This window comes from Myotis daubentonii, chromosome 1, assembly GCF_963259705.1.
Source record: "Myotis daubentonii chromosome 1, mMyoDau2.1, whole genome shotgun sequence".
NCBI lineage: Eukaryota > Metazoa > Chordata > Mammalia > Chiroptera > Vespertilionidae > Myotis > Myotis daubentonii.
Window position 1 is genome coordinate 112,073,629 of NC_081840.1, and position 23,574 is coordinate 112,097,202.

At 47.3% G+C, this 23,574-nt stretch overlaps 1 protein-coding gene across 4 annotated transcripts in view; it reads left to right on the forward strand.

The window, feature by feature from the left end:
- PKM (pyruvate kinase M1/2) overlaps positions 1-23,574 on the forward strand; it is a 29,639-nt gene that overhangs the window by 4,968 nt on the left and 1,097 nt on the right. Inside the window, exons 2-10 of one of the 4 annotated variants that reach the window (XM_059658184.1) lie at positions 5,835-6,001; positions 6,635-6,726; positions 13,016-13,147; positions 13,623-13,809; positions 14,400-14,670; positions 16,642-16,792; positions 17,004-17,156; positions 21,136-21,302; positions 23,039-23,220. In XM_059658184.1, coding sequence (XP_059514167.1) covers positions 5,848-6,001; positions 6,635-6,726; positions 13,016-13,147; positions 13,623-13,809; positions 14,400-14,670; positions 16,642-16,792; positions 17,004-17,156; positions 21,136-21,302; positions 23,039-23,220 — 1,489 coding nt within the window. In that variant the 5' untranslated portion in view covers positions 5,835-5,847. Of the gene's footprint in view, positions 1-3,182; positions 3,232-5,834; positions 6,002-6,634; positions 6,727-13,015; positions 13,148-13,622; positions 13,810-14,399; positions 14,671-16,641; positions 16,793-17,003; positions 17,157-19,944; positions 20,510-20,561; positions 20,729-21,135; positions 21,303-23,038; positions 23,221-23,574 lie in introns of those variants that run through there. The other 3 variants (XM_059658191.1, XM_059658164.1, XM_059658173.1) reach the window with 3 other exon arrangements.

Genomic DNA, 23,574 nt, shown 5'->3' on the forward strand with positions numbered 1-23,574 from the left:
CTCCCTCCAGCTATGATGCAGGTCGGCTCCTCTAAATGCTGAGGCCACCACCCAGCCTGGTTGTACCTGACTTGGAAGAGCCCTAAACCAAAATATGAATCCCATGCCTGGAAGCACTGCCTCATTACCTTAAGCCTAGTAACACAGCAAAGCTTCGACCAAACTTCCTCCTCGGGCTGAAACGAGTCCTCCGCTCTGAGCGTGTACAATCAAACCAAGAAATCCTTGGCATCTGAGGACAGGGAGGTTTCCCTGACTTGGGACTTCTGCCCTGGAGTTGTCTGTTCCATTTGGGATTGGGCCCTTTTAGGCTCAGCTTTTGTGTCCTATTCCACACTCCAGTTTGAAAAAGGACCTTAGGCTCCTGCTTATTAGGTTTAAGTCACTTCGTTCTAGCCCTGAATAAATAAAAGCAAGGGAATTTTACTTGAACCCACAGGTGGGTTCATTCTGTGTAACCAGGTAAACTAGACTTTGCTTTCTGTTATGGGCCTGCTGAGGGTAGCACAGACTGCTGATTCACATTTCTTAGTTAAAAATTGCTTATCCTCCATAACCCACTCTGTATGCAAATACACTGTTCGTTACTCTAACTGTACATCAGGATGCATGCCCATTCACTCCAGACCCTAGGTTCTGTGGCTGGCCCAGTGCCTGCTTGCATCTTCTTGCTGACATCGTCAGATGAGGGCCACCCTTGGGAGTTATATTCATTGATGAGAGAGAAACATCGACCAGCTGCCTCCTGCACACACTCCCTACTGGGTATGTGCCTGCAACCAAGGTACATGCCCTTGACTGGAATCGAATCTGGGACCCTTCAGTCTGCAGGCTGACACTCTATCCACTGAGCCAAACCGGTCAGGGCATGTTTGGGTTTTTTGTATGAATCCCCCAACTCCCTGCTGGTTTCTGAAGAGTGGCACAAATGACACTATAGCTTTAGAGAGCCAGGAGCCACTTGAGAAGAAAGGAAAGGTGGAAATAGGAGCACCTGGAGCTGAGCTGACTGCCTACTCTGTCCTGTCAGCCTGTCCTGAGGCCTCTGATGGTGTCTTGTTTCCAACACAGGAGAAATGGCTCTGAGGAAGATCCTACTGCAGGGCCTCAGGCTCAAGAGTAAAGCTCCTGTACCTGGGCACGGCGTTTCCCGCCATCAGTGGATACACCGGGCTTCCACTGCTGCCCGGAGGTTGGCTCTGCATGTCTGTGCCTCCCAAGGAGGAGGATGCAGTAGTGAGTCAGCCTGACAGGGCTGGGCAGCATGTCCTGGCAGGCACTGTCCGGGCGGCCAGCATGAGGAAGGGAGTTCTTCCCAGAGGCAGGCCCTGCAAAACCAGGACTGGCTTTCCAGAAAGTGTTTTAGGCGGAATTCTAGGTGGTGGGTGGGATTGGCAGCTTGTCCTCTGGAGAAGAGGCTCCTGGAGGTCCTTGGAGACAGGCAGGGGGACCAGTTAGTTGGTGAGCCAGGCATAAAGCATGAGGTCTCTGGTTTGGTAGAAGCTTTAAGAACTTGCTGAGACCTTGTAGGAGTCTGGTCTCACTCGCTGACAAGGAAGGTTTTTTTTTATTGCTGGTATGTATTTCCACTCAAATACCAGATAAGGTTTTTTTTTAAATATATTTTATTGATTTTTTTACAGAGAGGAAGGGAGGGAGATAGAGAGTTAGAAACATTGATGAGAGAGATACATCGATCAGCTGCCTCCTGCACACCTCCTACTGGGGATGTGCGCGCAACCAAGGTACATGCCCTTGACCAGAATCGAACCTGGGACCATTCAGCCTGCAGGCTGACGCTCTATCCACTGAGCCAAACCGGTTACGGCCCAGATAAGTTTTTATTAGTTATTTTTGTGAACAAATATAACTGGATGAACATAAGATCAGAGCTTGTAAACCTTGATTTAATTTGAGATGGTGAAATAGGGTTAGTGTTTGAGCCCAATATAATTGTATCTGCTAATGGCATTCCCTGGTCCTGGAGGCAGGCCTTCTGTACCAGAACACCTTTGTAACAAAGATTTTGCTATGAAGCCTGAGGACAGACTAAACAAGAAAAGAAGCTTGCTGGATTTGGTCACATAACTAACAGGTTTTGGCATTAAATTTTTCTATGAACTATATTATTAATATTTTTATTTTATTTATGTGCTTTGAGGTTCTGAATGCAGCAGGTTGACCTTTTTTTATTTTTTAATGTTTCGGAGAGGAAGGGAGAGATAGAAACATAAATGATGAGAGAGAATCATTGATCAGTTGCCTCCTGCACGCCCCCTCCTGGGGATGGGACCTGCAATCCAGTATGTGCCCTGATGGGGAATTGAACCATAACCTCCTGGTTCAAGGTTGTTGCTCAACCCCTGGGCCACACGGGTGGTGGTGGGGGGCGGGGGTGACCTTCTTAAGCCGGTGAAACTGTCCAATTGTGACCTAGGGCCTAAGATGCATTATCTTACTGGCCACACTTAAACAGGGTATTCCTAAAGTATATAAAACAGCAATTGCGTAATAGAACCCGGAGATTCATATTTGTATTTTGTTTTTTCTATATGTATTTAGGTTCTGGCCACATTTTTTTATTGATTTCAGAGAAGGAGAGGGAAGAGAGAAACATCAGTGATAAGAGAGAATCATTAATCGGCTGCCTTCTGCACGGCCCCTACTGGGGATTGAGCCTGCAACCTAGGCATGTACCCTTGACCGGAATCAAACCCAGGACCCTTCACTCCCCAGGCTGACGCTCTGTCCACTGAGCCAAACCAGCCAGGGCATCATATTTGTTTTTAATTTCAACACTTTTACCAGGATGCTTGTAAATATATTGTTTTTGAAGAGATATGTTTGTAATTTTTCTTATTATAGAAGTTTTTCATATTAGTAAATTCATTAATAAAGACAAGAAAAAATTTTGCTGTACTTCTATCATCCTGACAACATACTGTTAACATTTGGGTAGCTATCCTTCTAGCCCTTTTATGTATGCTTAATTCGGTAACATAGCTGAATCTCTAGGAGCAGCTGCCACCTGGATACCTGGTTATTAAAGTAATTTTTCCATTACCCCAAAGAGCTTTAGTTATACTCGGCTTTCACACCTGCATCCTTGTACAGCTCCGCAGGGAAAACCTTACTCAGCTCCGAGCAGTCTTTGCAAGTGGGGCCAAGGAGCCACCCTGAGCCAAACAAAGAGCATTATGTCGCCGGAGGCCCAAGCCCAGAGAGCACGAGGTATGACCAGTAATCAGTGGCCCCGGGCAGATCTTCGCAAGGAGACCCTAATGTCTCAGGTCTAGTGAAGAGCAGGCTGATGCTTTTTTTTTTAATATATATTTTATTGATTTTTTTACAGAGAGGAAGGGAGAGGGATAGAGAGTTAGAAACATCCATGAGAGAGATACATCGACCAGCTGCCTCCTGCACGCCCCCTACTGGGGATGTACCTGCAACCAAGGTACATGCCCTTGACCAGGATCGAACCTGGGACCTTTCAGTCCGCAGGCCGACGCTCTATCCACTGAGCCAAACGGGTTAGGGCCAGCTGATGCTTTTAAAGAAGAGTGGGGTTAGTTACTCCAACCCAGTCACTCAGACCTTATTTTGTTCATGACACAGTCTTTGGGTTGGATGGCTCTCTCTACGTGGAGGCCCCAGTGAGGCCTTTGTGTCCCAGTTGCCCCATAGGCCACCTGCAGGGTACATGTCCTCAGTCATGTTCCCTTAACAGCCATACTTATTTAAGCCTGGCTGGGTGTTCTGAAGGCACGCAAGCCCTGCTTCAACTGTGAGTGCAAGTACAAGGACCTTGGCTGTCCAGCCATCCTGCTGTAAAGCAGAAGTTCCTCAGATTTGGCATGGGAGAGTGGAGGTACAACTTGGATTTTGACAAAGAGGCATTAAGTCACACGAAGAGGTATTCAACAGACACTGGGATATGTCCAAGTGCTTAAAGGTACAGAACAAAATAGGTCATGGAGGAGAGGGTTGACGTTGATTTTTTGGAGACCTAGTAAGTATTAGGGAGTTACTAGGAAATGCACATTGAAAAGGAACAGTGTGTTTGGAATGTGGACTAGTTAGCCGGTATCTTGTTTTTTATTTTAAAAGTTTTAGGTTCTGTGGTTGAAGACTTATAGCCATTAGTTTTTTTTTAAAATATATTTTATTGATTTTTTACAGAGAGGAAGGGAGAGAGATAGAGAGCTAGAAACATCGATGAGAGAGAAACATCGATCAGCTGCCTCCTGCACATCCCCCACTGGGGATGTGCCTGCAACCCAGGTACATGCCTTGACCGGAATCGAACCTGGGACCCTTGAGTCCGCAGGCCGACGCTCTATCCATTGAGCCAAACCGGTTTCGGCAAGCCATTAGTTTTTAACAGCTGACAAAAGGGTTGCTCACAACTGGTCACAAAGCTTTTGGGGCTTTTACCAGGTTTCTTAAAGATGGCAGAGATGAGTTTAGTTGTATGCTCTTCTGGATCCACCCAGAGTAGCCACAAAGTCAGGGATGGAGGAGGAGAAGTAGTAAGGTTATACGTATTGGAAGGGTGTGGGGGTATTTGGAGCCCTGAGACTGAGGAGGAGGTGGGACAGGGCTAAAGAGGGATTTGTTCCTGAGCCTGGGCTGAAGCGTTTAAGCTTGAGGACTTTCGAAGGAATGGCCCTTGGTCTGAGAACCGGAGGAAAGGGACAGCCTTCTGATGAGGAGTGTCAAGCTTCTGTGGGCATCCTTACCTGACAGTTCTTCCGAGCACTGGCCACAAGCTTCTCACTTCTTTGTCTCAAATCAGCTAACGAACTGGCTGAGTGAGTTTAGTTATAAGTCAGTAATGCAGAAAAGCAAAGGTCAGGACAGTTGTCAGGATTGTAACCTTTGCTGATTAATTACCTGGAACAGATGGTCTTTGTTACTGGGAGTGGTGTGCTTGTCAGACTTCAAAGGGCAGTTAGGATGGTGCATCAGGAAATCAGTTGGGAAAAAGATTTGACAAGCAACTTTAATCTCCTCTTGTTGCAAATACAGCTCATTTTAGAACTAGACTAGAGCCATTGTGGTTATCCTTGATTTTATGCAAATTGCTTTGCACATCCTAAAGTCCTGAGCAAAAGTAGGTGTGGTTTTTAGGTACATACTCCTGGGACAAAAGATTTTGCATTCAGAATTCCAGTGGGACTTTGTTTCGTGCCCGGGGATTGGTTTTTATTGCTTATCAGTGGACCTCCTTGGGCGAGTCAAATGAATTTATATGGTGCTTTGGGTGAGTGGAAATCTAGGACTCCGGAGCTAGGAGGACTGCCTGAGTGGTGGTTTTCTTCAGAACCAGGAACATCACTTGGGAGTTTGAGTGGGGATTGTTAAGATGCAATATGAATGCCCCACCCTTCGCAGATATTTGTAGCTTTGAGACAACTTATCATACAAAGGTCTAGATTTACAGAGGTTCTAAACTAGGCGTCAGTTGTTTATATCACTGGAAGGTGGTTACAATTTTCTTTGGAGGAAACTCCTTTGGGGCATGTAAAATGATAATATTTATAGGATTATCAGGAAAGCTGTCAAGGTAGAAACTCGGCCAGTGTGAGGGAGATCTGCTTACAGTGGATGCCTGGGAAGTACATGCATTGATTGGGGCTGAGGCTTTAACTTGCTCATGGTCCTGGAGCCCTTTGCCTGACTTGAGGAACACCCACATAGTCACTCCCTGTGGCTTGTGCACAAAACTTGCTTATTGAGTTAATGTGTAAGCAGGAAACGGCCTCCTGTGCCAAGCAGTGTCGAACCACCCGGGCTTCTCAAACTCATCATGCTCTTCAATCCCCCGGACCCAGGACCTCAGAAGCCATGTCGAAGCCCCAGAGCGATGTCGGGACTGCCTTCATTCAGACGCAGCAGCTGCATGCAGCCATGGCTGACACGTTCCTGGAGCACATGTGCCGCCTGGACATTGACTCACCGCCCATCACGGCCCGGAACACTGGCATCATCTGTACCATTGGTGAGTGGGTGTGTCCCTCCTCTAAAACAAGGCTTCATGTGAAGTGATCTTTTCTCTCCTAAAAAGAATAAATGCAGCAAACCTGGGTGGTGAGTGAGATTCTACACCAGTGATGGCGAACCTTTTGAGCTCGGCGTGTCAGCATTTCGAAAAACCCTAACTTAACTCTGGTGCCGTGTCACCTATAGAAATTTTTTGATATTTGCAACCATAGTAAAACAAAGACTTCTATTTTTGATATTTATTTTATATATTTAAATGCCATTTAACAAAGAAAAATCAACCAAAAAAGTGAGTTCACATGTCACCTCTGACACGTGTGTCATAGGTTCGCCATCACTGTTCTACACAGATTCTTGTGGGAACTCAGACCATAGGAAGCTGCGATAAAGAATAAGTATGCTTTGTTTCTGCTAACGGCAAAATGAAGGCATCTTCCTTCACGTATCTCTGTAGGATCATCTCCAAGACCAAGCAAGATCTTCTTGTCATTCTCTGTGCAACCAAGATTCTTTGGTTGGACATCTGGCTTCAGGGAGAGCAACATATCAAGAGTTCTTTAATCCTAAGCAAGTTTCAAGTGTTAATCCTTTGAATAATTAAGACTTATGTCTTTAAAACTTTGTTCACTAGGCCCTGCTTCCCGATCGGTGGAGATGTTGAAGGAGATGATTAAATCTGGAATGAATGTGGCTCGCATGAACTTTTCTCATGGAACTCACGAGGTGAGCCTTGGTAGACAGTTTGGCCACTGAGATGGCTTGTAAGATGCAGTGCTTATTTGGCACCAGTGGACCAGGGAAGAACGAGTCTGGGGTTTACAGCCAATGGAAAAATGGCCTTCACTAGCCTATTCCTTCTCTCCTTTTCCCCTCTCCTGCCATCTCATCTGGCCATGTCTCCTTAAACAAAGACCTTCTTTGTCAGTGGCCATGGTTCTCCCACATACCTGGGCTACCATTAGTCCTCACAAAGGAAAGTGGAAGGATTCTACTGGAACCCTCCCTGAGCCATTAGGTGTCTTGGCCATAGGGCTTGACACTCCCACCCAGGGTTTCTGTACTAGCTCATAATGCAGTGACGAACCAGAAGGTCACCCTACATGTTGATTCTGGCCTAGTTTAGACCAAGATAACTAGGCAGGTCCAGGAGAAGGGTTTCCACTATGGCAAGTTAAGGACTGAGTTTAAAGCACTAGCAGGTGCGCTGTTGGCACAGTAGGTAGTGCGTCAGTCTCACAAAGCACTAACTGTCTGGCATTTATTCCCAACTTCATCAGCATTGTGTTCCCAATCTCTCCCTTCCCAAGGGTTCAAGTCCTAGCACTTTCCCAGGAAGCTGGTAGGATTGTATTAGTGCTGGGCTGTTTACAAGCTGACTTGACCTGTGGACACTGGCCTTACCAGGGACCAGGCAGCTCTTGGGAAGCCCTCCATTCCTGCTTCTGTTCCCAAGGTCAGAATGCCGTTTAAAAGCCTTAGGCTCAACCATAGGCCCTGAGATTTCACACTGGCATTGATAGAAGAGTAATGGATGAGCCAAACTTTCCCTGCTCTTTTTTGTTGTTGTTGTTGTCTTTTGTTAATCCTCACCTGAGGATATTTTTACATTGATTTTTGGGAGAGTAGAAGAGAGAAAGACAGAGAGAAACATCGATTGGTTGCCTCTTGCATGAGGCCTGACCAGGGCCTGGGCGGGGGAGGAGCCTGCAACCAACGTACGTGCCCTTGATTGGAATCAATCCCGGGACTTTGGTCCACAGGCTGACACTCTATCCACTGAGCCAAATGGCTAGGGCCAAACTTTCCCCACTCTTGACTTCTGAATAAAGAGAATGCTACCTTATATGGGCGGGGGGGAGGGGTTGTCCTCTGGTATTTGGAAGTTGGTGTTAAGTTTAGACTAAAAATAAAGCCTCAGAAAGAGCAATCCAAGAGGTGAATTCCTCCTCTCTGGAAACATGAGACTTCATCATAGGTTCCCAACCCATTTTCCGTAAACAGCCTATGGCCTGGCAGGTAGCCGGCCTCCAAATGTCATGGAGACCTGACCAGGTTCAGAGGAACTGTGCTCAGCAGGCACCTCAGGCAGGTAAAAACATGCCATGACATTCTGTAATTTTCCAAAGGAGGTTCTCCGCAGGAGTCATCAGGAATTACTTAGCCCAAAGAGAGCTAAAGCCATTAGTGAAAATGGGTTCACACTTGATCCCTGCTGCTAGATCAGGGATTCAGGGTCTCCTGTGTGCAGGGGAGGGAACAGAAATAGAGTTTGAGATGTTGACCTTTCACTGGGCTTTGTGGCCTCTTCCATCCAGTAAAATAAAACCGCACAGCCTTGAAATGGCCAGGGCAAGTGCTGTCTGCTGCACCTGCTGGATGGGGGCGGGCTCAGGGATTTAACTTAGAGACATTTGGAGGTAATCTGTGCTTTAACTCTTATTCGCAGATTAGAATTGGAATTGGGGAAAAAAGCCAAGTCCCTCATGTGGGTTTATTTTCGGTTTTGGGCCAGGATGAGGTTGTCCCTGGGATCTGGGCTTTGGAAGCTGATCTGAAATTGTTCTAATATTATATAATGTAAACAAGTTATAGTTTATGCATCGTGGCTCTTAACATTTTAAATCCTCTTCTAAGCAGAACATTGAAATTGTTTTTTCTCCCTCACTCTGACAGAGGAATATCCACTGGCTGCATTTGATCTCTTCACAGCTTTACCACAGTATCTCTAGCCCCCACTTTTTTTTAAAAAATATATTTTATTGATTTTTTATGGAGAGGAAGGGAGAGGGGTAGAGTCAGAAACATTAATGAGAGAGAAACATTGATCAGCTGCCTCCTGCACATCTCCTACTGGGGATGTGCCCACAACCAAGGTACATGCCCTTGACCGGAATCGAACCTGGGACCCTTCAGTCCACAGGCTGATGCTCTATCCACTGAGCCAAACCCGTTAGGGCTAGCCCCCACTTTTATCAGTTCACATGGGCATGTGGTCCCATAATACTATGTTGGCCAGAAATACTGACTTGACCAACCTAAATTTAGACTTTTCCACAAGGGCAGCATTGAGAGATGCAATTCTTTACCAATTGGTAACATCCAACAAAGCCACAGCCACAGTGGAAGACTTCAGTAAGCCTACCAAAAGATGACCAACTTAGTGGATTTGGTAATATAATACCTGATGATCTAATTGGTTTGTGTATATGATTTTATCTACAAGACATAAATGCCTGATTATCTAACACGTTAAGCGCTATGTCAGTCACCAGTGACTGACACTATACTTTCCGTCTGGAAGACGAAACAGGCTGGGCGGTTTAAAAACACTGATGTTTGCCAGGCTGGCGTGGCTCTGTTGTTGAATGCCTGTCTGTGAACCAGGAGGTTGTGGTTCGATTCCTGGTCAGGGCACATGCCGAGTTGCAGACTCGATCCCCATTGTGGGAGGTGTGCAGGAGGCAGCCAGTTGACGATGCCCTCTCATCATTAAATGTTTCTATCTTACTCTCCCTCTCCCTTCCTCTCAAATTAGTAAAAATATTTTTTCAAAATAAAAGAAAATATGCTAATAATTCAAAAATATATTAGGCATCAAAAAAAACTAAAGTTTTATAAAGTAGAAATTATATAGGCCACATTCTCTGGCTTATCTTTTTATGGAAATTGAGAATAAAGTCTAATATAGTAATCAGAAAATTTGTAAACTTAAATCCACTTGTCAGAAAGCAAGAGTCTGAAAGTAAATGAAATAAATACATATTTAATACAAAATACTAGAGGGGAAACCTAAAATAACTTTAAAAGAGTGAAAAAAAGGAATTTACTTAAAAGAATAGTTTAATGAAGTAGAAAATAAATTTGACAAATTGAGCCATGAGCTGATTTTAACAGTCTAAACCCAGTAGTGTATTAAAGTCATGACCCTGACCAAGTAAATTTTATTCTAGACACACAGTTCACAATGGAATTAAAGTGTGATCAGTGTAGTAGAAGTTGATAATAGGTAACACTCATTAAATAATTACTATGTGCTCATTTCTGTTCTAAGTGCTTCATGTATTCTCTTACATCAATTCTGAAGAAGAGGTATTTGACAGTATTCAACACCCATTCCTTTAAACTATTCCTGTATTCTGTTCTATACTATTTTACTGCAAGTCGGCAATAGAAATTTTCATAACTTTTACAATAAGGGCCTCTACCTCAAAAAAGCCAGTGGTCCTCATTATAAAGTACTAGTGGCCCGGTGCACGAAATTCATGCACTGGGTGTGTGTGGGGGGGAGTGTCCCTCAGCCCAGCCTGCCCCCTCTCACATACTGAGAGCCCTCAGGCGTTGTCCCCCATCACCCTCCAATCGCAGGCTCCGCCCCTGCCCAGGCCTAACGCCTCTGGCCTAGGCGTCCGGCCCGGGCAGCGGGGACCCGCAGCTGCAGCGGCCCCACGACCGTGGGCTTCGCTTTAGGCCCAGGCAAGGGACCCCTAGCTCCTGGGACTGCCAGCTTCGACCGTGCCCAGCTCCCATCGCTGGCTCCACCCCTACTTCTGCTATCACTGGCCAGGGCGGAAAAGGCACCTGATTCTCCGATCATGGCTGGGGGGCAGGGCAAAGGCGGCCCCGGCTCTTAGCTCCCCCCTGGGTTTCCAATCACTGTCAGTGGCAGGGGGCTTCTTCCTGCTTTCCCTTTCGCCTCCCTGCATTGTGCCTACATATGCAAATTAACCGCCATCTTGTTGGCAGTTAACTGCCAATCTTAGTTGGCAGTTAATTTGCATATAGCCCTGATTAGCCAATGAAAAGGGTAGCTCGTACGCCAATTACCATTTTTCTCTTTTATTAGTGTTGATGCCTGAATTAGGAGCTGAGGCTTTTCAGACAAGCTTTAGGCAACACCATGCTTGGAGATTAAACTCTGGTTCAGCTCCTCTCTCTGGCCTCATACTTGCAGGAGCCGCTCTCCTGGGCAGTGGTGGTTAAAACACAAGGCCCACACAGTGCTGAATGGGGTGCCTCTGTTACCAGCAATGCCATATTGATTACATTTTTAAAGAACTTTTGACATCTTAGCTTTGAGTCAAACGGTAATGGCAAGTGGAAAAGAGAAAGGGCTTAAGAAAGAAGATTGACCCAGCCAGAGTGGCTCAGTGGTTGAGTGTCAGCCTATGAACCAGGAGGTCATGGTTCGATTCCCAGCCAGGGCATATGCCTAGGTTGTGGGCTCCATCCCCAGTGTGGGATGTGCAGGAGGCAACTGATCAATGATTCTCATCGATGTTTCTATCTCTTTTTCCCTCTCCCTTCCTCTGATATCAATAAAAATTATTTAGGAAGGAAGATTGAAGTCAAGATTGTTGCAAGGGAGAAATGAAAATAGCAAAGGGCAGTTAGTTCAGAGAAAGGCATACTTCCATCTTTCCCTATTCCACTTCAGTCTCTAGAAAGTAACTGTGAACATAGGCCGGCATGACCTTAGGAATAGGCCACCTTTTATTTAGCTTGGGCCACTGTTACTTAAGTAAATAACTTTAAGTTTGAATTGTAGCTGGAATCAATAGAGGAAAAGCTCAGAATTACCAAATCTACTCAGCATCTGATTGACAGACCAGTATTATCCAAACACAAGCCTGGACCTTTTACTCCTGTTGTCTGCTTTATTTGATGAGTTCTGAGAAAGAAAGAACCATTGAGGGGACACGGGCTTCTTCCCCTCCTGCCCCCCAAATTATTGGGAAGAAAGAAAAAGAGATTTTAGTACATAAACCCTACCAAATCAACCAGGCCGAAGATACATAATACCAATAATAGTTGCAAAGTTCCTCTTTGTTTTTGAAATATAACAGAAAATACCCATGTAAGAAATGGAAAAAAGTGTTGCAAATGCTTCTGAGGAGTGGAATTAGAGGTATAAGAGGAAGTACTCTTTTTTAAAAATTATTATTTATTGTTGAAAGTATTACATATGTCCCCTTTTCTCCCCATTGACCCTGTCCAGCGCCGCCCCCCACCCCCACCCCAGGCCTTCAGCACCCTATTGTCTGTGCCCATGGGTTATGCATATATGCATGCAAGGTCTTTGGTTGATTATCTTCCACCCACCCCCCTTCCCTCTGAGATTCTGCACTCTGTTCCATGCTGCCATGTCTCTGGATCCACTCCCTTCATCACTTTGTTTTGTTACTTAGATTCCACATATGAGTGCTATCATGTGAAACTTGTCTTTCTCTGACTGACTTATTTCACTTAGCATGATACTTTCCAGGTCCCTCCATGCTGTCTCAAAGGGTAAGAGATTCTTCTTTGTTACTCCTGCCTAGTATCCATGGTATAAATATGCCACAGCTTTTTTATCCACTCATCTACTGATGGGCACTTGGTATTTTCATTTGCTATTTTCATTTCCCTTTGCAAATAGCAACAATCCTGACTTCAATCTTCCTTCCTTCCTTCCTTCCTTCCTTCCTTCCTTCCTTCCTTCCTTCCTTCCTTCCTTCCTTCCTTCCTAAATAATTTTTATTGATATCAGAGGAAGGGAGAGGGGAAAAGAGATAGAAACATCGATGAGAGAGAATCATTGATCAGTTGCCTCCTGCACATCCCACACTGGGGATGGAGCCCACAACCCAGATCTTAGCTATTATAAATTGAGAACACAGGCTTCTTTATGTTGAGACGTGTTTACACCATGCCTTTAATGGTTTTTAGTGGCAATACTCCGAAAAGTTTTACCTTTGAAGTGAATGAGTGCTGTGGTAGAAGTGGTGGAAGCCAAGGAGCTTGAAATAAGCAGGGCGGGTACTCAGTACACGGATGAGATTAGACCAGTGGTCGCCAACCGGTGGACCACTGGTAGTCCGTGAGGTCAGAAAGGTTGGCGACCGCTGGACTAGACAATGGTGGAGGAGGTCTAGAACATCTACAGGTCTTTCCTGAGTGATCAGCATCAGCTCCAGTGCTAGACCCTGACCTGGCGTGTGGGAGGACGCTTATCATTGCCCCTCCTTTCCCCCAGTACCATGCAGAGACTATCAAGAACGTGCGCACGGCCACTGAAAGCTTTGCTTCTGATCCCATTCTTTACCGGCCAGTTGCTGTGGCCCTGGACACTAAAGGACCTGAGATCCGCACTGGGCTCATCAAGGGCGTGAGTATCCTGGGGAGAAGTGAGGGGGAAGGTGCAGGGGTCGGGGCCCAGAGATGTCCTCAGCTGTCCCCACCCTCCTGGAAGCCACATTCCTCAGAGTTTAGGAGTATAAATGAAGGTTGTATTCGTCGCTGTAAAAATGTTGATTTAATCTACTTGGCTAAGAAACGATACTAAAAAGGAACCCTTTTTACTCTAAAAAAACTACTTCTAAATCTCTACCTTTGGGGAGCAATTTGTCTCTTTTCCCCTATCATTAAATAGCATAACTAGAACATTATAGGCATTTCTGGGGTTATTTCCTTGAAATATACTAAGTTAGGCAATATGATGATTTATTCCCCAAGGAAAAAATCTTTACTGTTACTTCTACACAAGATTTGAGCATTGTTCCCTGGAGGAAAGAATTTCTTTCCCTGCCAGGGCCTGCTTGGCCTCTGAAGTTTAGACGTGGGGCTTACTCTCTTGTCTGCAGAGTGGCACCGCGGAAGTGGAGCTGAAGAAAGGGGCCACTCTCAAGATCACTCTAGATAACGCCTACATGGAAAAGTGTGACGAAAACACCCTGTGGCTGGACTACAAGAATATTTGCAAGGTGGTGGAAGTGGGCAGCAAGATCTACGTGGATGATGGACTTATTTCTCTGCAGGTGAAGGAGAAAGGTATGTTTAAAACCAGCTTCCATCTCTAAATTTCTTGGACACAGGAAGAGAGGTAGCTTATTCGGCTGACAGCAAGATTGAGTCTGTATTCCCAGGAATTCCCTTTATAATAACTCCTTATCCTCAAAAAAAGACTTGAGTCCTGCTTAATCATGCTCTTGGGAAGTATATAAGATTTCTTTTTATGCATCCTCACTGCTTTGAGCTTTCTGCTTCTCTCCTCCATTCATCAATGTGATATGTACAGGACTCCAGTGTTTCTGGGAATGATAGCTCATTTAAGTGCCAGGCACTAGTCTAAGCATTTTACATGGTAATTTGTTTAAATTTTAAGACAACCTTATGAGGAGGTATTATTCCTATTTAACATGTGAGGAAACTGAGTCACAGAGAGATTAATTCACTTGCCTAAGGTTACAGTCAGTGGAATTGGGGTTTGGACTCTGGCAGTATGGCTCCAACTGCCCATGCTGTGCTGCTTCCCGGTTCACTGTCCTGGGGACAGAGGCAGCGGCTTTTCGTTTCTCCCCTTCCTGGTGAGGACACATGCCCTCATTGCCCTGCCTCCCCACCTACTCCATTGTGCACAGGTGCTGACTTCCTGATCACAGAAGTGGAGAATGGTGGCACTTTGGGCAGCAAGAAGGGTGTGAACCTCCCTGGGGCTGCTGTGGACCTGCCTGCCGTGTCAGAAAAGGACATCCAGGATCTGAAGTTTGGGGTGGAGCAGAATGTAGATATGGTGTTCGCATCTTTCATTCGCAAGGCATCTGATGTCCATGAAGTCAGGAAGGTGCTGGGAGAAAAAGGAAAAAACATCAAGATAATCAGCAAAATCGAAAATCACGAAGGAGTTCGGAGGTAAGTCCCGACCGTCTATCCCCGCCTTCTTCTGCCCCAGCCCAGCTCTCTGAGGAAACAGGTGTACCCTGTGAGTACCCGGCTGCCTGTGCATCAGAACACAGCCTTAGCTTGTTCCAGACCCACTGAACCAGAATATCTGCAGGGGAGAATTGGAAGGCGTTGGTATATGTTTTTAAAAAGCTTTCCAGGTGATTGGAATGCCAGATTCTTGTCATTGTTCCAGAGACCCAGGGATCAGCCTTGGAGAGGACAGGGTCACTGTTCACAGGATCAGGAGCCATGGGGCTACATGCCTAACCAGGAGTACTACCTGTGTTTGCTGGGATGGGGTGCCACCCAGAGGAAAGGCAGCAGCGGGCTCTTCGGAAAGGGCCGTGTGGAAGGAAGCTCAGGGCCTGGGGCTGATGCTGAAGATTATAGCTTCCTAGTCTTCACTTAGAAAGCAGCTGGCTGGGTGACCGGGCTAGCTCTGGCGTGATATCAGCTTCCTGCAGGGGGCATGTGGTTCTCCTCTAGGCTTAGATTGTCCCAGCTCAGCTCACAACCTCCCCAGTGCCCACCAACGAGAGTCAAATGATTGTGGCCAGCGTGGTGACATCTGTTCTTTGGCTTCCTACTAAAAACATAACTCAATGCAGCTAAAACCCTAGACTAGGGGTGGGCAACCTTTTTGTGAGTGCGTGCGAAAACCAGCAAAACCTCTGGCTCAAAATTCTTCTGCGTGCCAACCCTAATTTTTTGAGGACATGTTACCCCTACTTGGTATCTCTTAAGGTGTATGTAAGTGAAGAACCTTGAAGAAATAATAAAGTTCATTCACGCAACAAAAACACAGTATATGATGATGAAAAATACATTTATTTACATTTATTACACTGATAGTCCGACAGAAAACTTTATGACTCTGTTTGATATTATCAGTGGGACTTTTGCTGCTGCATCACTGATGACAGAGATTTTACATCAGGTTTATATTTCGTGACCTTCAGAGATATGCACGAGCTACTGCTTTCACCCGTCAGGCTACTCCTATTACAAGACTTAACAAAATTCATCACTGAGAACAAAGATTCACAAGCATATGTGGATGAAAACATGGAGAGTAACGCTGTTGCAAAGTTTTTTAAACAAAAAATTTTCTGGAATGGCAATCCAAGTCCTCAATAGTTGGTTTTTGACACTTCTCTCTGGTACTCCTGTCTCTAATGGCTTTTTTCAATGTTTTCCAAGTCAACTCTAAGGTCAATAAATTTCTGCTTCCAAATAAAAAAGTCGATATTAAGAAAAAAATTGTAAATGGAAGTTATAAGAGAGGGTTTCGAGTGCCAGCAAAAGTTACTGGCATGCCATGTTTGGCACGCGTGCCAGGGGTTGCCCACCCCCGCCCTAGACCTACTCGTGTGGATTAGGCGTGTGCTTGAGGATGGAAGGAGCAGCCCTACCCACTGTTGTGACCTTGTGGTCCTTGACCTTGTGTAGATGTCCTTTGTATTAGGTAAGCCAGCTGACCCTGGACCCAGGCCAGGCAGAGCCATATGTCCTCTTCCCTTCGGCAAGTTGGAGGGGGAGCAGCCTCAAGGAGCAGCCCTCGGGTTCCTGGGCTGGAAGAGGCCATGGACCTTTGTGTTGGGAGCTTTTCGCAGGCCTGAGGTTTCCTTCCTGCCTTGGGAGTGTAGCTAGCAGAGGGGCCGCAAAAGATGCAGATGGAAAAGAAATGAGCCTGTGGGGCTTGAGAGGAAACCTCACCCCCGCGCCTGTCCCTAATGAAGCGTCCATACTGCTGCTGAAGAAACCCAGCAGGCTAAACTGTTGGGCCATGCTAGGGAATGAGGTAGCTGGAACTCCCACCTCCATATCAATGGTGACATCATGGGTGGCAAGGATAGCTAAGGCCGAGGATCCCAGGAAAAGTTCCTTTGCATTACCATACCCCTGTTCCACATAACCTCTCTTTCACCTTTCCATCAGGTTTGATGAGATCCTGGAAGCCAGTGATGGGATCATGGTGGCTCGTGGTGATCTAGGCATTGAGATTCCTACAGAGAAGGTCTTCCTTGCTCAAAAGATGATGATCGGGCGGTGCAACCGAGCTGGGAAGCCTGTCATCTGTGCCACACAGGCATGTGCCTCTTCTCACTACAGATGCTTGCCCTGTTTCTTCCACAGACCCTTCCCCACGTCACACACACATACACACATGTTCCTTTCCCCCTGTGCACCTACACAAAGCCATACTCTGTGTACATACACACTCTCCAGGGAGTCAGCTTGCAGTCATTCATCTCTGAAGACAGCCCAGGCCCCGTCTCACTAATGCTGTCTCCTCCCAGATGCTGGAGAGCATGATCAAGAAGCCCCGTCCCACCCGGGCTGAGGGCAGTGATGTGGCCAATGCAGTCCTGGATGGAGCTGACTGCATCATGCTGTCTGGAGAGACGGCCAAAGGGGACTACCCCCTGGAGGCTGTGCGCATGCAGCACCTGGTGAGTTCTTGGGGCCTGCCTGTCTCCCGGGCTCGGGCTCGGGCTCAGGCTGGGGTGGAGGCAGCTCTTGTACAGAGCCAATGCCTTTTAGGCTTCTGCACCCACATTTTTTTATTATCCTTCAAATTGCAACAAGAGTGAGGAGGTGTGTGTCCTTTGTTTTTTTCTGTTCTGCCTTTCCTCCCACATCCTCCCTCCTATTTCCCTCTGTTTTGGAGTGTTCTCCTTCATCAGACATAGCCCAATCACTCTGGCTTCTTCCTTTGGCTCAAGTATCAAGATACTTGTACCTCTTCCTCTGCACAGCCCAGAGGACCTCGTACCTCTGCCCTGCTCTGGAAAAGGCCAAGGCCTCCTGCTCCTAGCCATCCTTTGTTTGGCTTCCATTTGATTCCCCACCTGTCCCACAGACAGGGGGCTCCCCCACAGGGGCCTCTGGGCCTGTACTGGAGACTGTTGTCCACACTGAGTTGACTGTGAGCTGGCCTTGCATGGTGTCTGCAGCTGGACCTGCTGTGCTGAGTTGTTGCACTCACCCTAGACTAAAAATGGGGTTTAAGTGACAGGTGACAGGTTCACAAATAGAGACTGGTGGAAGGATGGCTGATCCTGGCTGGCCCTGGAGTGAGAGCATCTGGTGGAGCCTTGGAGGTGACTCTTCCCCCCTCCCCTCCCCCCTCCCCCCTGCCCAGGGAGCTAACTAGCTTTTCAAGGCTTTTCTGCTCTGCATGTCCCACTGCCTGGCTGTGTCACGGTTTGTCTGCTCCTGCTCTAGAGCTTACTGAAGAGTGAACGTAGGGATCGGCTATCAGGGTTATGATACCCGAGAAAATGAGTGCTACAAATTAATGTGCCCATAATAGTCTTAGGTCAGTGTTTATAATGTGTAGCTCAGTGAATTTGTATCTTATCCTGAAATGGGTTTTCTTTAACTTCCTACTCTCTTTCAATCAACAAAGGACCCCATGCCCTTTGTGCAACACCTCTCCTGCATTTCCCCAAATTTAAAACAACCCCCAAAAAGAACCTCTGGACTAGGTACCTTCCTTTCCTCCATTTTCTGTGTCCAATTATTAGGTTTAACTAGCTTCCAGAGAAGATGTCATTTATAATTTCATACCATTTCAGTGGTGAACTGAAACATCTTTTTTTTAAAAAAATATATTTTATTGATTTTTTACAGAGAGGAATGGAGAGGGATAGAGAGTTAGAAACATCGATGAGAGAGAAACATCGATCAGCTGCCTCCTGCACACCCTCTACTGGGGATGTACCCGCAACCATGTGCCCTTGACGGGGAATCAAACCCGGGACCCTTCAGTCTGCAGGCCAACGCTCTATCCACTGAACCACACCGGTCAGGGCAGAACTGAAACATCTTAACAAAAGTTGTCCTTTGGGCTGTCTTCAGCATCCCCCATGGATTTCCCCATGAGGAAATCCTGTCCCTGGCATGTCTGTGTACCTTGGCCCTGGCGAGTATGCACCCGTTTGTGAGACAAGCTTGCTGTTCTGATGCTCAGGTACCCTGAGCCATCCTCTCTCCCATCCTCTCTCCAGTGGGCCTTGAACCAGTGACCTCTGGAGTGGCTGCTGGTGTATTTATGGGCCTCTCCACACCTCACCAGTCTCTAATTGCCTTGCTTAGATGTATGGCCTCAGGTACAAGAGTGACCTGATACACTGAACCATGAAACATGTAGGGACTTTAATGTGTCTCAAGGCCTTATCTGTAAAATGAATTAGATGGGATATGTTTAATTATAAACTTAACATTAAATATTCACTGTAATTATTAAATGTCTGTTAAGTCCCTGTGTAGACTGATGTAATCTTCATAGCCTCCATGAGATATAGAAGTCACCCAATTTATAGATGAGGATTACATGGTAATATAAAGCCTGAGTTTGAACCAATATCTGACTTTGAAGCCAGTGTTCTGTCCTGCACCATAACACTCTAATCTCACAAGAGGTAAGGCCAGGTCTGGGGTCAAAGACAAAGAATCAGGCTCTGGGCTCTCACTTCATGTCCATTTTTTCCAGACCCTAATCTTCCCTATAACAGATGGACACCTTAGAGAGAACTGCAGGGCTCGGATTACATGGCCCTGCTCATAAGATAAGTTATGGGGTCCAGGCCAGGTGGTGCTGGCCTGTCCTTTCCATGTCCCTAGTTAACACTGGCTGACAGCTTCTCTTAACTGTTAACTCCTTTCTCCTGTGTCTTAACTGATGCAGTAAATGGCCTGTAACTAAGGACTAGGCAGTACCGGGTATGGTTCTGTTCCTCTCCCCGGTCCTTTGGGCTGCATGCATTCCATTCTTGAAGAGAGAAAACTAGTGAATCCTGCCACATACCTGTCAAATTAATGAGATGATATTACTGATTCTTCCCTCACCCATTATTCTCTAAGCCAGTGGTTCTCAACCTTCTGGCCCTTTAAATACAGTTCCTCATGTTGTGACCCAACCATAAAATTATTTTGTTGCTACTTCATAACTGTAATGTTGCTACTGTTATGAATCGTAATGTAAATAATCTGATATGCAGGATGGTCTTAGGCGACCCCTGTGAAAGGGTCGTTCGACCGCCAAAGCGGTCGCGACCCACAGGTTGAGAACCGCTGCTGTAAGCTGTTGACGATTGCATTTTAATCCTCTAAAACTTAAATTTTCTTTCTAATTTTTAGTGTTATGTGAGCAGGTGGTCTGTAAATAACTCAGTGGCTTTCTCATGACTTTTCATTAGATTTTAATCAGATGTCTTGTTCAACTTGCTTCCACAGGCATCTGTCTCCACATGGCTGTTCAGTCATCCTGACAAATTTGCCAGTTTTCTACCTTCCTGCTTAGAATGCAGTGAAGCCGCATGGCTTTCAATTTCCAGCGCTGCTCAGTGTGTTTCCATGGCAGGCCATCGGAACACCCCTGTGCCCCGTGCCAAACCAAGCGCTCCATGGAGAACTAGACAGCCATGTGAGGAGGGCGGGCCTGTTTCTTCCTGTCAGCTGTGTCATGAGGCAGTGTGATCCAGCCCTGCCAGGCAGTGGCCCGGGCCCAGCCTGGACATGTTTCCATGCTAAGGTCCCAGAACCTGCCACCACATTGTCTCCTCCACCCCCACCCCCAATCCAAATTCCTTCCAGAATGGAAGAACCAATTTCCCCTCGGATGGAGGGGAAGCAGCCGCAGTTGAGGCTGGAAATTCTTCACATACCCCTGAACTGGCTTGTGTCACCCTGCCTCTGCATCTGCCTGTGGGACAGATTTAGCCAATTAACCTAAAGTTACCTTCTCTTTATTCTCTGATTAATTCCTCATTCTGTCTTTCCATGTTGTTGTCTCTCATATTTTTTTCCTCCTCCTCCCCTTTCCTCGCCTCCCTTCCCCCTAAACCTTACAGATAGCTCGTGAGGCTGAGGCAGCCATGTTCCACCGCCAGCTGTTTGAAGAACTTGTGCGAGGCTCCCGTCACTCCACAGACCTCATGGAAGCCATGGCCATGGGCAGCGTGGAGGCTTCTTATAAATGTTTAGCAGCAGCTTTGATAGTTCTGACGGAGTCTGGCAGGTAGGGCCCTAAAGGCAGGTAACTCTGTAGGATAACCAGCCTCTTGCTCCAGCTGCTCTAGAAAACAGCCAGGGCCCAGCCCTGCACCTGGGGCCTGGGCTCACAGCCTCTTTTTTTCATCTGCAGGAAGCTAGCCAAGGGAGCTCAGGGCAGGGCAGAACCAAAGGGACTGTAGCTCGGCAGGCACAGGTGGTGTCACAGGCACCTGGTGAAGGACTGGTCCCTGCGAGTCTTGATCTTGGTCAGCTCAGAACCTACCGTGACTGGGTTCCTTTTGGCCTTTGCACCCAGGGATGTGTTCCCCACCAGCTGTCTGTGCAACTCTTCCCCTCCCTCTCCCATTGTGACACAGCTCTGACAAAGCTCTGTCCCCCTCTCGTTCCTCTGGACGGATGTTGCTCCCTTAGATTGCCCGTGAGGCAGAGGCCGCCATCTACCACTTGCAATTATTTGAGGAACTCCGCCGCCTGGCGCCCATTACCAGCGACCCCACAGAAGCCACCGCCGTGGGTGCCGTGGAGGCCTCCTTCAAGTGCTGCAGTGGGGCCATAATCGTCCTCACCAAGTCTGGCAGGTAGGAGGTGGCAGCAGCTCCCTGGGAATGCCCTGCTTAGTGGCACCTTTCCTTGGGGGTCCTGGGAGCAGTGCATTGAACAATGCTCAGATGACATGAGCCAAGGTAAGACCCTGCTGCCTGCCACCTGGACCCTGCAGGGAAGGAGCTCCCTCAGCCCCCAGGCCAGGATCCAGGAATAAGCAGAGCCCATTCCCTGGGCGCAAAGGACTCCAGGCAGCACTCAAAAGGCATGGGACCATTTGACTCCAAAGCAAGTTTATATCATCAAGACTTCGCTGTTAACTACAGATAGACTGACTACAGTTGATTACTTGGTATTTAAAGGCTGGTCTTCTAAAATGGTAGTAGGCCTCCAGCTTTGCTTCTTTCAGTTATTGTATGCTCTTTAAAAGTTTGGTTTGGAAAATTAGTGCTGTTCACTGACATGCCCTTTGGTTGGTGCGTGAGCCCCTGTCTATCTTTGAACTCCAAAGACGAGTGGTTTCTGGCCCGGGAAAGGTCACCATGTTGCCATGCAGCCAAGCTGGGGCCTGTTTGGCCATGGACTTAGGATCCCCAGGACAGTTTTGGGGTATGCTCCTCGTGCCTGTCCACAGGACAGCTAGGGTTTCCTGGAAGAGGAGCAGACAGGCAGTCCCCGTGCACTGAGAAGCAGCAGGAGGGGCTACCCAGACACTAGATCTATGCAGATTCCCTCAGCAGAGAGCTCAGGGTAAACAGCCCAACCATTGGGTTGACATTTATGAAAAGGTCCAACCTTTGCTATCTGGCTATTTTTAGCTCCTGTCTTCTTGGATTTCACTCTCAGCCTGTCCTGATTTCAGCAACTGCTTCCCTTTGAAAGTCTTATAGAGGCCAGGCTTTAAGCTGGGCATTCTCTGCTGTAATATGGTGTAGGTTTCCTTGACACCTGTTGAGTGTCCTCATAGCTTGCTTTCTGGGGCCCAGTCACTCCTGCACACTATTCTCCAACTCCTGAGACACATCTGCAACTGCAAGTATACAGGAAGTACCCAACACTGGGGCTCCAGAGGGTCCCCTACCTTCCGGAGGAACCTGCCAGAGCCTCCCACACCACACTTCCAGTTCCTGGTCTTGCCCTCACTTAGATACGCAGGTTTGACTCAATCTTTAGAGCTCAGTTGCTGGAACTATTTCAGGACCTGGAGACCTGGGGGCCACATGGGGCTGGGAGGGTCTAACCGTATGGAAGGCAGCTTGTGTTGTAGATTCCCAGGGGGTTGGTAGGCTCTGTTCCTGTTCTTTGCAGATGTCAAGAGTCAGGTGCTATTCACATGCTGCTTGGCTTGTAGGAGTTACTGGCATCTAGAGAAATGGGTACTGGTGAGCTTGGGTGAGGGCTGCCTCCCTGTGCCAAAATGGAAAAGTTCGGAGGGAGCATTCTGCCAACTATGGGCCATGTGAGGAAAGTGGGTGAAACTGATCATTCTGGGTCAGGAGGATTTCTGGGCCTGTGAGGAGGGGTGGAGGACAAATGGGTCTCGCAACTATGAAGAGGAGCTACATGCTGTGGAGGATACAGGAAGAGGGGCTTCCCAGCCATGGGAATTCCCACAGGGGCCCAGGGGATAGATGTTTAAGTGGCCAAAGCCTCAGGCTGGCATAGTGAGTTGGATTAGAAGATAAACTGTTGGAGCCCCTGAGGGGCTTCCTGGGAGGCTTCTGGAACATTATGCAACGGTCTCTTCTGCCTGTCCTTCATCCCCTCTCAGGTCTGCTCACCAGGTGGCCAGGTACCGCCCCCGTGCTCCCATCATTGCTGTGACCCGTAATCACCAGACAGCTCGCCAGGCCCACCTATACCGAGGCATCTTCCCTGTGGTGTGTAAGGACCCAGTGCAGGACGCCTGGGCTGAGGATGTGGACCTCCGGGTGAACTTGGCCATGAATGTTGGTGCGTGACTGGGAGCAAGGGCTGGAGCCTGGGGTGGAGGTGCTTGCACACTGAGCTCTCTGGGATGCTAAGGAAAGGGAACATGCAGACCTTAGGGTGCAAGAGTCCTGGCTGGCCACTGTCAGTGGGAATGTTCTCTCTGATTCCTCCATCCCCATCTTTGAAGTCTTGGGCTGAGCCCAGGAAGGAAGAAGGCCTTTGAGTCGTGGGGCTAAACAGTCTAGTTTGTCTCCTCCCTCTTCTAATCTAGGGCCCAAAGCCAAAGGACCTAAGCAAGCAGGATTGTCCATTCTTTGGCATCTGCTCATTACTGGGTTTTGTGTGTGTGTTTAATAAAATTGGCCAGAGCTCCTG